General features: G+C 38.1%; 1 protein-coding gene across 5 annotated transcripts in view; it reads left to right on the top strand.

Annotated features, from left to right (window-relative positions):
- LOC140140014 (uncharacterized) overlaps nucleotides 1-12,588 on the top strand; it is a 51,565-nt gene extending 38,977 nt beyond the window's left edge. For 4 of the 5 annotated variants that reach the window (XM_072161826.1, XM_072161823.1, XM_072161824.1 and 1 more), the window contains 6 exons: nucleotides 167-327; nucleotides 1,652-1,756; nucleotides 3,296-3,485; nucleotides 5,051-5,389; nucleotides 6,699-6,760; nucleotides 7,913-12,588. In XM_072161826.1, coding sequence (XP_072017927.1) covers nucleotides 167-327; nucleotides 1,652-1,756; nucleotides 3,296-3,485; nucleotides 5,051-5,389; nucleotides 6,699-6,760; nucleotides 7,913-8,257 — 1,202 coding nt within the window. In that variant the 3' untranslated portion in view covers nucleotides 8,258-12,588. The remainder of the gene's footprint in view (nucleotides 1-166; nucleotides 328-1,651; nucleotides 1,757-3,295; nucleotides 3,486-5,050; nucleotides 5,390-6,698; nucleotides 6,761-7,912) is intronic. The other variant, XR_011857197.1, reaches the window with a different exon arrangement.
- The last annotated feature ends 2,222 nt before the right edge of the window (nucleotides 12,589-14,810 follow it).

Here is a 14,810-nt window from a genome sequence, read left to right as displayed (position 1 = left end):
ATTTTACAATTCTTTTTTTGTCAAATCGCGTGATTTTACAAATCTGCGCTACCAGCTTTGAGACAAACTTTTTTTTTTTTTTTTTGGCCTAATATACCCATTCAGCAAAATGCTTAAAGAAACCCCTGATTCATACCTTTTATGTCCATCCATTTATCCTTTCCAGTGTTGGGTGAGATTCGAAGTACAGCCGGCAAGGCCCAGCTATTGATGGATCAACGCTTCAAGCAATTCATCGGGTTGGTTGATGATTGCGAGTTTGACCGCGGTGAGCTGAAGACACACTGCACTGATCTGGTGGGATTCTGGGAGATGGTATCATATCAGGTGAGTTACATTGGCCAGTCAATTAACTATCAGTATAAATACACGATGAGTCAAATAGGTAATGGGGCTATGCATCCTACACATGAACAAATAAATACTATGGGGAACGATTGCTGACTGCATTGAGGAAACTGAATATAATTATTAAGAAAGAAAGAACAGTTTACAAAAGTGTTACAATTAAACAAGACAATAACAAATAAACAGAAATCCCAACCAGTGGTTTATTAGTGGGATAAGCAATAGAGCTCTCGAGATTGGAAGGTCATGGGTTCAAATCCTGTGCCGACACATTTCCTTGCTTTTTTTTTTTTTCAAATTGGGATGTGTGCTGGTCGGGATTTGCATTTATTTGTTGTTTTGTTTAATTGAAACACTTTGGGTTGGTAAAATGTTCATTCTTTCTACATGATGAGCCCTTTTTTTGGCCAATTAGAAGCCAAACAAAGTATAGCCCATTAGAAAACAACATGAAAATAGAAAGTAAACTTAGACTTTTATGCTACTCAAATTTGGTACACTGGAGCGCTTTCACTGGCTAAACCAGCGGATGTTATTGCTCTGAAGATTTATTGTTGCTAGTGATGTTGAGACGCCTCTGATGATGTCACAGGTGTAGATGACGTCACACAAAAAGATGTTGTGGTGCCCTCTTGATTCCGGGGCTAGGGGTGTCTTCTTGTCTGACATGATCTACACATTTGATGTTACCGGATGTGTCTCAACATCACTAGCAACCAGTGCTGTTACTGCTGTACGATGCGACTATTTTAGTCGCATTGGCGGCTAGATTTTTTCTGAAGCGACTAAATCTTGAATCCCTGGTGCAAATTGAATGGTGACCAACTGTTGTAGCTTTTAATTGCCAGGATTCCTGCCCCACGGTAAACAAGTTACAACTTGAAAGGCTGCTTATATGCCAGTATCAATAAACAAATATAGTGTAATTGAATGAGCGTGCATGCCTGTCAGTGTAGGATATAATAGGTTGAAAGTTTTGATTGTTCAACTCAGTTGGCGCCCAAGTTTTTTCACTTGGGAGCGAAATTGCACCGTACAGCACTGCTAGCAACAACAAATCTTCAGAGCAATAACCTCCGCTGAAGTCGCTGATGAAAGCGTTTTGGTGAGTGTACCAAATTTGAGTAGCGTAGAAGTCTAAAATGTTTTGCTTTCTATTTATGTTTACCGCTTCGTATGAATATACTTCATTACATAGAACATGAAAAGATTGGACCACGTCCCCTTAGGAATGTTTGGGTGATATAACGCATCATTTTGTTATAATCAATTTACATTTTTCAATTTGCCATGCCTGAACTAGGTGGAAGATGTTGAAAAAATGTTTGCTGAACTGGACAAGTTGCAGGCCAACAACTGGGTGAAGGAGGTCAAAATTAAACCAAAGGTCAAGAAGGTTGCTAACAAGGTAAATATTAAATCAGATGTACCATATTATGTTAGTAAAACAATTTGAGTAGGATTTAATCTAAAGCCAAGAATTTTCCGTGTTGCGGAAATTCCGCGAAAATCGCGGAATTCGGAGATAAAGCGGAAAACGCATTTCTGAGAAAAAAATAAGCAAAAATGACCTGGAAAAAGGAAAAAATACAATTGAAAAGAAATAAATAAAATACTAAATGAAATGGGTCTTCAAAATTCATCAAAATAAAGTAAAATCCGTCATAGATTTACCATTACAACGCCCCATTGCAGCCATGATACCCAATTACCCATCCCAACTTTGCAAATCGCAATGATCGTCACAAGATTCTTGTGAAATTTTATTATGTCAGAAATGTGCTAAAATTACAAAGCGGAATTTAGCATTTGTAAAGCAGAAAATTCTTGGCTTTAATTTAATCTTAGAGAAGTCCTTTTCAGTACTCTAGTGGGTGTCATCTTCAGAGCAACTAAAGAGTGCACCTGATGACAATTCCACTATTGCATGTGAAATCTGCCTTGGAAGATATGAACATCTTTTATAGAGGGAAATCCTAAATGGAATTAGCTAGGGCGTTAATGATTTTTTTTAAATCGCAGTGATTTATAGTGCGCTACGCATCTAGGCACAACGCCTAGACGTTGATCCACAAGCCTCGGCACACTCATGCTTCTCTTATAAACATTGTTACTTGTATCATAGAAATTACCCAATTGTCTACCCAATTTGGAACCCATACTCCATCTGTGGAAGATTTGCTGTCATCCACAAGGGTGTATGGATTTTAAACATATAGTACCTATGTGATACGATCAAGCAAAATGAGTCGGATGTCGGGAATATTGATTTTGAGATATAACCAATAATAGTATTCAACTTCCTTTGTATTGTATTGTTTTGAACAACACTCAAATGGCTATATCTCTGGTAGGTATGATCATCAAATTTTCAAGTAGGATATTTCACATTTCAACCATGTCTGTAGGACAAAAATTAACAAAGTTATGGGCAAATGTCTTTTTCCAATTTCTGTGACCATCATCGACTGTACCTTTATAATGAATTACTGTACAAAAAGCAAGTAATGCAGCATTTTTCAGCATGGCGATCCATTTTACACAAAAGCGATTTCATTTGAAAAAATCTTACTATCACTGTATGATAACTTTTGTATCAAGGTATACCAATTGACAGTTTGTGACTTTCTACGTAAAGTTTCTGATGTCCAAATTTCTAATTTTTGTACTTTCCTATGGGGATTACACAGTTAAGCCATTTCTGTGGTCACAAGTTGGGTGTTGAAGGAGCCCTCTAGGCAATGTAGGCATACCTATCTCTGGAACCATAAATCTAATTATGATGGGGTTTTCAGCAAAATATAGCTCTAAAAATGGCTCATCTAATGAGATTGAAAACTGAATTCTGATTTTGATCGACGTCAGACTCATTTTGCTTGATCGCATCACATATTAGCTTTAAAAATCAAATCTGAAACTAAAGTTTTGATATGATTTCCTTCTACAGAAACCCAAAGCCACTGCAGCTTCCAAGAAAGCCGCTGCAGATCGTATTGCCGCAAGACAAAGACTAATGGCAGCCAGGGCTGCTATGAAAGCCAAGGCTACCAGAAGCAAGGACAGTGAGAAGGTGGTCTTTGAAGGCGGCTTCTTTAAAGTGGAAAGTCCTGTCAAATCACCCAAGGTCCACTGTCAAGGTACGTGAGAGGATTTTGTAACCTTTAAAAGGGTTTAGGGCATTTTAGGTTATAAATGATTAAGGATATACAAGGTATTGTTGGTGAAGCAGCCCAAAAAAATTATCTGAATCAATATATTATTGAAAAATAACACTTTGGTGTTTTGCAAAAGTTCATTCTACAAATCATATACTTTGAAAACTTGCTTAATTTATTGTTGTTTAATGAGTTATGTATGTTTTACAAAAGTGTTGTTGTTTCAGCCCTCTTTACAAGAACCACAGGACTGACAAAAGTATATCTGTGATATTTGAATTCTTCTACACGCTCACTATGAATTGAGCAATGCAATTTTTGCTGAAGCTCACTAGTCACTACCATTGGCAAGATGCTGTGAACTACTTTTTTTTCTGCTGCTTCGACCAACAATACATCGTATAACCTTAAAGTTAGGGTTAGTGTTCAGGTTAGGCTAGTGTGTTTGGATTAGAGTCAGGAATAGATTTGGGAAGTGACCCTTTTGGACAACATGTAACCGTACCTTGCTTGATATACCACTTGGCTTCATTAGACATTGGGCTATTGCAGTTGAAATCCATACACCACCTGTGGAAGACACAACCTTAGTCTTTCACATAGAGAGTGTGAATTTCAAATGGGGTTAGATGAATGGATGACTCAATTTGAATTCCACACCCTGTGTGTGAGATTAACCTTGTCATATGGGGGTGAATGATTTCAACTAGAATTACTCAATGTAATAAGTTATTGGGATTTATTGATCACTTTGGGCTATGATGCAACCTTGGACAGAGTGGTGATCTTTATAGTGTGCTGCAGGACCCACAAGACTATACACTGTACAGATAGTCACTGATCCAAATAGCCTAAATCATTTCATAAACCTTTTTAGGGATGAGCAGTTCGATATCAGTGCAAACCCTAATCAGCATACATCAACCATCACAGCCAGGATCAGCTCCTATAGTTTCATGTACATAATGTAAACTGGGACTAATGGCAGTAAGCAGTAAGTTTCTTGTCCAGGTGAAATTTCTTGCTAGCTCAATTTTGTCATGAGAACTCAAACTTGTACCGTGAAGCAACAAAGTCGACCACCTTACCAATTGAGCTAACTGGATTGCTGTAATATAATATTAATCCAGCACACAGTTGCGTAGCAAGTGGTTGTGGCACCCGGGACCAAGGATACATAATGGCGAAAATTTACACAAATACCACCAAGTTATTTTGGTTAAAATGAAGTTCAGTGAATTTCGGTCTTAAAGATGAAGCCCCACTTTTGGTCTAAGTTCCTTAGGGAATTAGTCAAGGTTAAAATGTATCCATGTAAATTCTGTTCTGTCTATTATCAAAGTAACAGGTGTAAGTCAGTTCTTCACTTTCATCTCTTGGAGGGGTGCTGAATTGATCAATTCGCCTGCCCCCCCTAAGGTGAGGAGAATGGGGCCCAGGGCACGTGCCCCTGTAGAACTTATATGAATTGATATGAATTGAGAAATTTCATTTTAATGTCAAAATCATCTAACGTTTTGCTTCCCTCTTTTGTCCAACTATTTTAGCTGGTTCCCCACTCAGTGCTGCATTCCTCAGGAGAACAAGCCCTACACCAGGCAGTAAACCAGGTAGTCGTCAAGGTACCCCACGTCCCCAGGCTTTCATGCCCAGCAATCCAAGGTTGTCCCTACAGAGCTCCCTATGCACAACCATCAGTAAGCTTGTGCTCACTGAATCCGACGATACGGTCAAATCTCCAAGCCGAGTCACAAGGTCCAGACATGGGACACCCGTCAGTGTAGTTAAACCAATAGTAAAGACACCAGCTTCAATGTCCAAGACACAAGGGACGGTTGCACCATCTACACCGCTAGCAAGAACACCAGCTACACGCAAACATAGAGGTATAAATATATATCAATCTCTTTTCTCAATCGTTAACCCCCTGAGTACTACCTGCCGATCTAACACTGCCTCTGATTGGTCATTTACATGATATCTTCACTTAAATCACCAATCAGAATGGAGCTTTGTAAATAATTCACTCCAATTTTTTTGCGTGGTGAAATTATTCTAACAATGTTGCTGATTGGGCCAACTGATAATGAAAACTTCTTTTTGGCCAATCGGTAGGTAGTTCTCATGGGGCTAAACATATTAAATATTTTGGTTTTATGATAAAACCTGCTGTTGATCTGAAGTCTAATATCAACATTTTGAGGAGTATGTTTTGTTACATTTACATTAGATTCCAGAGAAGTATGGCACTCTTTTACTCTGGTTGATGCGAGCGTCCTGTTAATGATCGCAGGGCTTGAAAATGCCATGAATGAGCGACATACTTGGTTCCCTTCAAGAGCGCTGCTCTGCACTGACCAACGCTTCTACACGAAATTAGACAATCAGATTATCAGTTTGTTGTTATGATTGCCAGACAATTGAATCAGCCAATCAGAATATCACTAATGTGTTTATGCTGTGTACGCTCTCAAAATGTAAACAAGTGCTGTTGTTCGCTCTCATAATGTAAACAAGTGCTGTTATTCCTCCGTCTTGCCACCAAGTGAAGTTAGTAACCTACAATGGAGCTAGGCCATTTCAGGAGAAACATGGCGATAAAAACATTTTCAATCAATTTGTGGTGATTTGAAAAAGCGAAAAGTTAATAAGGGTGATAAATGAGATGTTAAAAGGGCCCTGCACTGCTCCTTGTCCATTGGCCCCGAAGTTCTTGCCACGCTCCTGATTACACGATTGGTGTGAACAATCATTTCATGCTGCATGGTCTCAATCACTCTGCTGCCATTGGTGTTTTTGTTTACTGCTTACAACATTTCCCTGAACTAACTTCCAAAGGTTTCTGACCAGCTGCTGAAAAAGGCTATCTATTTTTTGAAATAAAGGGTAATGCATTATCCTTTACACGCAAATAATGTGTCAGAGGCAGTAAAAGCGTAAAATGGGCAGGCGCGCCAAACCCATTTAACGCTTTTACTGCCGAGGACACATTATTTTGCGTAAAGGATAATGCCGCACCCTTTATTTCTAGTCTATTACCACAAAATAGTGCGATTTAAAGAGAAAATGTCACTTTTTTGGCCAAGTATTTGAAGTTGGAGCGCCTACGCGTAGCCAAAGCATAAGTGATATTGAAATGTGAATGTGAATTCCTGTGATTATAATGTGTTCAATCTTCTACTTACCTATTTTCAGAGTCAGTCGCACATCCATTGATTCCTGGCATTGCAAGCCCTCACTTGACAACAAGCAGTATGGTGAGTATATTACTAGAAATTGGTAAAAAGAACAAAGGAAACCACCAGGACTTACAAAACTAACAGCAGCTGAAGGGAGTATCCCATTATGCTTTGCGGTATCATAATACTGTACATGAATGTCATAGAAAATTTGCACAAAACACCTCACTTCAACTTTCAATTGCTCGCTTAGACTTTTGTCTCACTATCCAAGCGGCTCTTGTTTAGATTTTGTATACATCAAGCAGATCTACTCCAATGCACCATGATGTTGTGCTCCATTCAGCTGCCGTGCACAAAATTTGCACAAAACACCTCACTTCAACTTTCAATTGCTCGCTTAGACTTTTGTCTCACTATCCAAGCAGCTCTTGTTTAGATTTTGTATACATCAAGCAGATATACTCCAATGCACCATGATGGGGTGCTCCATTCAGCTGCCGTGCACAAAATTTGCACAAAACACCTCACTTCAACTTTCAATTGCTCGCTTAGACTTTTGTCTCACTATCCAAGCGGCTCTTGTTTAGATTTTGTATACATCAAGCAGATATACTCCAATGCACCATGATGGGGTGCTCCATTCAGCTGCCGTGCACAAAATTTGCACAAAACACCTCACTTCAACTTTCAATTGCTCGCTTAGACTTTTGTCTCACTATCCAAGCGGCTCTTGTTTAGATTTTGTATACATCAAGCAGATATTCTCCAATGCACCATGATGGGGTGCTCCTTTCAGCTGCCGTGCACAAAATTGGTAAAGCGTCTTTGTTCATGTGAAAAGTAAAAAAATGTCAGCATGATGTTTTTATTATATTGTGAGAAGAAATCAAATTGCAAGAATGACCTATCTGCAATAGCTGCCCTATAGACCTTTGATAATTTCTGCATTATATATAGTACAACATCTGGCAGCTACTGCACTAACCCATTGAAATGTGACATAATCTGATCTAGTCAGTCCAAAGACCAAAGTCGGTAATGATGAAAGTGAGATACATAGGAAATACGCAACAGAAATGCAATAAAAACAGGGGGAAAAGATTGGATTTCATCAAATATGACGTCTGCTTTTAAAAATAAAATTAAAATATGACCAAAATTCACACAACTTTATTGCGCTTACCTGCAGAAATTTTATGTTTCTTCTTTTTTTTGTCATTTCTACAGATGTTCGATGCTTCAAATGCTTTTACTCCTCAGTCAAAAACGACACCATCAACACCAGCCACAGTGAACGATCTAATATGTTTAGATTCACCTCTAGCACCTACCCTAGCTCCTCCTCTTCCACTTCAACAAGCAGCTGCCCTAGATACTGGTTCCGTCAAGTGTTTCGCCGCCATCAACGCTTCTGCCGACATGATTGACCTTCTCGGCACAGATGTGGTGATGTCTCCGGTTAGGCGGTCGTCACGGTTACGACATACTAGCGGTCAAATGGTGGTAGATAAATTGGCTGATATGCCAGAAGAAGTGAACTATGGTTACCAACCAAATGTGTCTTTACTATAGTATTGAGATGTTCACATGTATGTGCTACTTTATAAATGGTTATTTTTCGCGATTTTGAGCATAGATTTTTGTGCGCGTTGACATCTTCGCGAAATTCATGCCTTACCAATTGTTATCATTTGACAAATGATTTGACAAATGTTCATATTTGTGTGTTGTAAAATTTGCAATATTATCTCATTTCGCAAAATCTGCATAATATGAAACCCTTGTGAAAATTAACACATATGGTGGTTTCCTACTTCCTGCCATTAAGCGGTGTGACACTTCATCATGAAGTACAAGCGGCACGCCGCTCGTATGTCTATGAAAGTCAATATTGCTGCTCAGCACCACCAAAAGTTGTTTTCTGTTCTATACTTCAGAGCAGCGTCCCTCCTGAGTTGACTTGAATGCAACTTCTAGCACGGTTGTTTGATGTATATATAGAATTGGCTTCATTATTAACTAAATGCAAACTATAGATGGCGCTATTTATCCTAAATCATATTTCTTTATTTGCAAGGGGTAGGTGATTAATACTGCTATTAAAACAGTTGGAATAGGTGAAACAAGCAACAAGGACATTTTATAAACATTTTTTATCAAACAATAAAAGGAATAATTTGTAATAAAAGCTTGAAAGAGTAATTTCCAGTAACTAAATAGCGCTACCAATTTTGTCATTAATAGATACATTTTATATCCGAAAAAGCTTTAAAAAATACTATAAAAGTGAATAATTTTGTTAAAGAGGGGAAATTAAAGTTGAGAATGATTCAAAAGCATCTGTATACATTAGCATGACACCACTTCTAGCTGTTTAAGCCTAAAATTTGGTTGTACATGATGTTTTGTTTGAAAAACTAATAAATTGATCCCATTAAACAACCGTGCTAGCGATCTGCCACTTTGGGCAAAGCATTGGAATGATCCATATATCGGCTTGCCGCTGGCTTTACCGCTATTTTTTCTGGTGCGACTGTGCAGTGAAGCTAAGTCAGAGCGGCAAGCTGCAGGAAAGTATGAAGCTAGCAATATACAGTAATATAAGGCATCCTAATTGTGTTGCTGTAAACTGGTTGTGTAATTACCTCTAAGAGGGATATCAAGAGTTGTTACCATGGCAACAGAGCCAGTCATAGACCTTTACAGCAGCTGATCAGAAAAATTAAGTTCAGAAACACCACAACAAATCACACTAGCGACAGCATGTTGGATGAGCCTGTGGTGTGTTCTGATTGTTTACACCAGTGACCATTGTGCTGTGCTTACTTGACCCAACATATTGAATGTGGTGTCTTTTGTGTGGTTGATTATGTGTTGATGGTCATGCAGGATTATTGTTTTCGTAAAAGCCTTCCTGAAAAGGTCTATGGAACAAAACAAGGGCTTAAACCGTTGATGGGGAAAATTTGCAAGCCTACAATGTACTTTGTGCTCAGTTTATTTGTGCTATGATTGTAATCTTGAAAGATATTTATGTGTATTTGGCAGATATTTTTTACCCAGGCATATATTAAAAGGTCAACTTTTGTTCGGCTTCCTTGACTCACCTTACAGTCTTTCTGCAAGGGTGTAGAGCACGTTTTGCACAACTTCTCAATCAAGTCATTCTGTGAGCAGGTTGACCCACCCAACAATCTTATGTATATATCAACATGTATATTATCTACAAAAATTGGCAGGAAAGGGACTAGTGACTTCATCCAACATCAGAGACCGTGTTTAGGGTCCCAATTTTTGGCTCCTTTAATAAAAAGTGGGGTTAGTGGGATGACTGCAATTTTGCCCAGCTTTTCTTATAAAGTTTGCGATTGCACTGCATCACACGCCTAAAAAGATCACAAGGTGTGCAATTAACAGTCACACATTAATTTTGATAGATGAAAATCACAGGAGTAGGATTCAAGCATACCTTAGCCATAAACTGATAATATACGGACCATTCACAAACAGTCCCAGCAATGCTAGCATCATCCTTTGATGAGGGCCAATCGTTCCATGAAGTGGGAATGACAAAACTGTTATGCACATACCACATACTTTATAGTCTTTTGCGTAAATGCGAAGACACACAACTGGATCGTGTAACGAGAAGTCATGCAACGTGTATGTGATTGGTTAGACATCCAGACATTTCTGAGGGCCATTTGGGCCCTTGATCTTAAATGTTTGAGGGCCCTCACAAATTTTTGTGGGCCCGAATTTGGGCCATTGGTTTTAACCTATGAACCCCACCAAAAAGTGAGAAAAATTGCCAAATTTGTGCAGGCCATTTGGGCCCGCCGGATGTGTCTTTTGCGGGCCCTCACTGATGTTTCCCTTGGGCCCTCCTTATTTTGAGCCCTGTCTATCGACCAATCAGCCAGGCTCATGAATATACAAGGATTCTCAGCATACAAAGCACATGGACTTTGCCTGTTGGTGAACCGTCTGTATCTCCTAAGTTTAGTCTATGACAGCATCCAGAGAAGTGTGGTTTATAGCACCTCTGAAATTTTCAACAAAGGTAATAATTAGCCCATGGTTAGACTATCCCAGGTGAGGTATGGGCTCAAGACCTAAGCATGACACCTTTGATTTCTCGATGTCACTTAAAACCAAAGATGGCATGCAACACACATTATTCTGTAAAAATACTGTAATATAATGTAAATAAAACCCAAGCAGAGCTTGTGTATATATTTTATATAATTTTTGTATAACTTTTTTTCAACACATGTATTTTTTTACTTTCAACACTTGCTTGTTAGTTTGTAACCAAAGATACTATTTCCAGAGTGTTGTATTGTATGATATTGAGCAAGTTAAGTTTTACCACAGAGGAGAGAGAAAACAGGCTGTACCACCAGTCAAAGTCTCTGCATCACCCGATAATGAGGGCCGATTGTTCCATGAAATGCGACAGGCGAGACTGCTACGCAAATTCCACATATTTTTACGGTCTATCGCGTATACGCAAAGGCACGCAGCGCTGGCGTGATTGTTAGACATGGCACGATCGAACAATCGGCCCTCATGAATATGCGAGAAATCGCACTATACAATACACGGAGACTTTGACTATTGATACATGGTCTGTAGTAGTCTGCGAGTTGTATTACATGCAGAATGGTATTCGGTTGGTTCCCAATGTAACTAGCAAGATCACATTCTAGATAATATACCGGGATCCAGTTCTCAGTGGCGTAACATCATCATCTATACCATTTTTCACTCTGTGGCAGTAACGTCAATGTGTTGAAGCAGATGTTTTACATGTGCATCTATGCAGTGTCTTTAAGCGTGTGTACCCCAGCTCTTTGAGCGAACACTAGTGATTTGAGGCTGCGTCTAATGAAATGCACACTCATGACGTCATGCTGCCACATCATGGTGAAAAATGATATAGCAATGCATCTCGCTGTCAATGTTTTATATTGATAACCATCTAAAAAAACATTTTTGGAGGTCAGCATTTGCAAGTGGTATCTTTTGTTTAATGGGCTATTCCAGATGAAATCCATACACCCCCTAGATGGAAGACATTACCACATCTTCCACACAGGGAGTGCGAATTTTCAAATGGGGTTACCTGGAAGGGCAACTCTTTATTTGAAATCTACAAGCACTGTGCTGGAGATGAAGGTCATGTCTTTCATAGGGGTATATGGATTACAACTGGAATAGCCCAGTACATGTTATGTAATAAGTGTGCTTTAAAGAATTCTCAGCAATGGCAGCAGCAGGAATGGAAGTTGCTTCACCTTAAGGCAAAATTCTGAATAGTTTGTGCAAACTTTTGTGACAAATCAGGAGGCTATTCAATCTTATATTTTAGCCTTGAAACATTGTCACATCAGGATTTGAAATGGGGTCCATTTCAATATCATGAGAAGGGGTGTGCATTGCTAAGGAGTCAGCCATAATTGAGAATTTTACACATGGCAGATTTTTATCAAAATATTTGTAATAAATTGGTGGCAGATTATTGATTTGACTTAAAATGTTTAATAGTATTGTATAACTTTGATTCCAAGAGAAATTTAATTTGGAAGAAAATAATGGTCCATCTTCTGGAGATTTATACAAAATGGTATGGGACTACTTGCTTAAATAATCAATAGATCAGTTGAAACCATCCTTTCATAAGCTGTGTTGAATTCCTCTTTGTTACACCATGGGATTTTGGCAGACTCAAATCAATGCGTTTACGCAGTTGCATTGCAAGCATACAGAGAAATTGTGCTTCTACGTACATGTACATGGCAAGCTGGGATGATCCTGTAAAGAGGCACATATTTGAAGGCTAGTAACCAGGCTTGGATTCTGAGGGTGCAAAAGCCTGCTCAGTATGAATTTGGTCATGATTAGGGAAAACATCTATTGGCTCATTTAACAGAAATGGGCTATTCCAGTTGAAACCCATACACCTCTTATGACCTTAATCTGCCACATAAACAGGGTGAAAATTTCAAAAGGATTCCTCATTCAGGTAACCCCATTTGTAATTCACACTCCCTGTGTGGGAGATTAAGGTCTTCCATAGGGAGTATATGGATTTCAACTGGGATCGCCCAATGTTAATTTGTTTCATATAGAATATATTTTTGAGGGTGCACAGGATTTTTGACAACTGTCAACATTAACTGGTATAACAATAGATCTATTGGTATTTAAGCAAACGCTCAGTGTAAAAGTGTAATATAATTGTTTGGGAATTGTAAATTAAATATTTTATTCCAAATTCATACTTTTTGTACAGTTATCATGACTATAATAATAAATGATTTCTCTTTTTCAAAGTTATAAGAAAATAACTTGTCATTGCGTATTATTGCTTTTTAAAAAGCCAAAGCTAGAAACAACTGGCCAGTAGTTATTAGTTGTAGTCCTACTACTTCCCATTCCAGAAAAAATACAGCACTAATAATATTTTTTGGATTAAAAACTATTACCAACGGATGTCAAATGAAACATAGCTAAATCATACTCCTTTAGTTAGTTCTAACTGACAATGAAAGTCAACTTTTAATATTTGGCCAATTGTAGGAAAAAAGTTTTTCTGGTGTTTTTCGAATGCTGTGACAATCAAGCCAAAGACTTCAGGAAATGCATTTTATTATATCTTTTATAACCAGTTATCAAAGTTAACATACCGTATTCATTCCAATAAGCGCCCATGCCCCCAATAAGCGCCCACCCAGGGTATTTCCAATTTGCTAAAGGGTACCATTAATGTTGGAAGTGACAGATAGATGTCGATACAGTGAAATAGCTGGAGGACTACAAGTCCTGTGTAAAACTACTAGAACGTCTCAGGACCCTTTTATAACCTACGTCAATTTGTCTTTAATAAACGAAAAATAAAAAAAAAATTAGGTAAACCAGGTAAAAAATAAGCGCCCACGAAAAATGACTTTGGTAAGCGCCCTGGGCGCTTATTGGAATGAATACGGTACTAAATTAATGAGCAAACTCGGCCTTTTTTTTTAATGCTCAGACTTGTGTCAAGTCTTTAAAAATTTTGAGACTGAAATTGTCAGAAATCATGCAAAATTGCATGTTTTTGGCCCATTTCCCTGAAATTGCAAAACTATTCAAATTTTAGAACTAAATAAACTAAAATATTAAGATTTAGCCAAACAGGATAATATTTTCTTTATCCAAAAAAATAAGCGCTGTATTTTTGTGGAATGGGGAGTAATTCATGTCATTTTGGATGGCCCAGGGGAACTAAAAAACGTCTGAGAAATAAATAGCAATCTGTGGCTTTAATGTTTTAACCTTGGTGGCAACGGGAGGGGTCGGTTGGGGTACTCAAATACAATGTGTTTCCATCCTTGTGCATAAATTGGGAAATGGTAAAGATTTTTATACGACATATAAGGCCAAGTAAAAATAAAAAAATGTTTCTCGTCCGGGTTTTTAAAAATGGGGGCTTTTTATTTTCTATTTTTTATTGGAAAACGACACTAAATACCTGTATTTGGCACCATATTTTGGGTATTCGACATACAGATTGATATCTGGGAAAAAGGAGAAGGCCCTTTTTATGTTATTGTTTTGAGAGGTAGGCCCCTCTAGTGATCACAAAACTCTTCATAAATGATGTATTATGCATTTACAAAGCCGTAAAATAAGTTTCAACTTCTGAAACATCTTTTTCAACAAGTTATAACTGAAAGTTTACAAAATAAAAAGAAATTTGAAAAATCTTCAAAAAAGGAGGAGGGCACAGACGAGAAACATGTATTTTTTTACTCGGCCTAAATAAACCACAGAGTAGTAGATGGCACTGTGTAGCGATATGTGAATTAGTATTTTGTCTTGCTACATTAGCGGAACCAATGTATTTTTGGCATCCTTACACCTCAAATGGTAAAACTATAATTGGTTTCATTTTTTCTATGCCCCGTGTGCTTCCCATGAGGGGTTGAAGGTCATGATGGGGCCAAAATTATAATTTTGTTTTGTTGTAATACTTAAATTGTTCCTATCATTGCTAGGTATACAAATTATCATTACACTAGAGTACTTAGTTGAGGTGTTATTGAGTAAATTAGGTCAATAATACAGAGGCCAAATTTTC

The sequence above is a fragment of the Amphiura filiformis genome, chromosome 18 (genome assembly GCF_039555335.1).
Source record: "Amphiura filiformis chromosome 18, Afil_fr2py, whole genome shotgun sequence".
Lineage (NCBI taxonomy): Eukaryota > Metazoa > Echinodermata > Ophiuroidea > Amphilepidida > Amphiuridae > Amphiura > Amphiura filiformis.
This window is presented reverse-complemented; position numbering and strand designations above follow the sequence as displayed.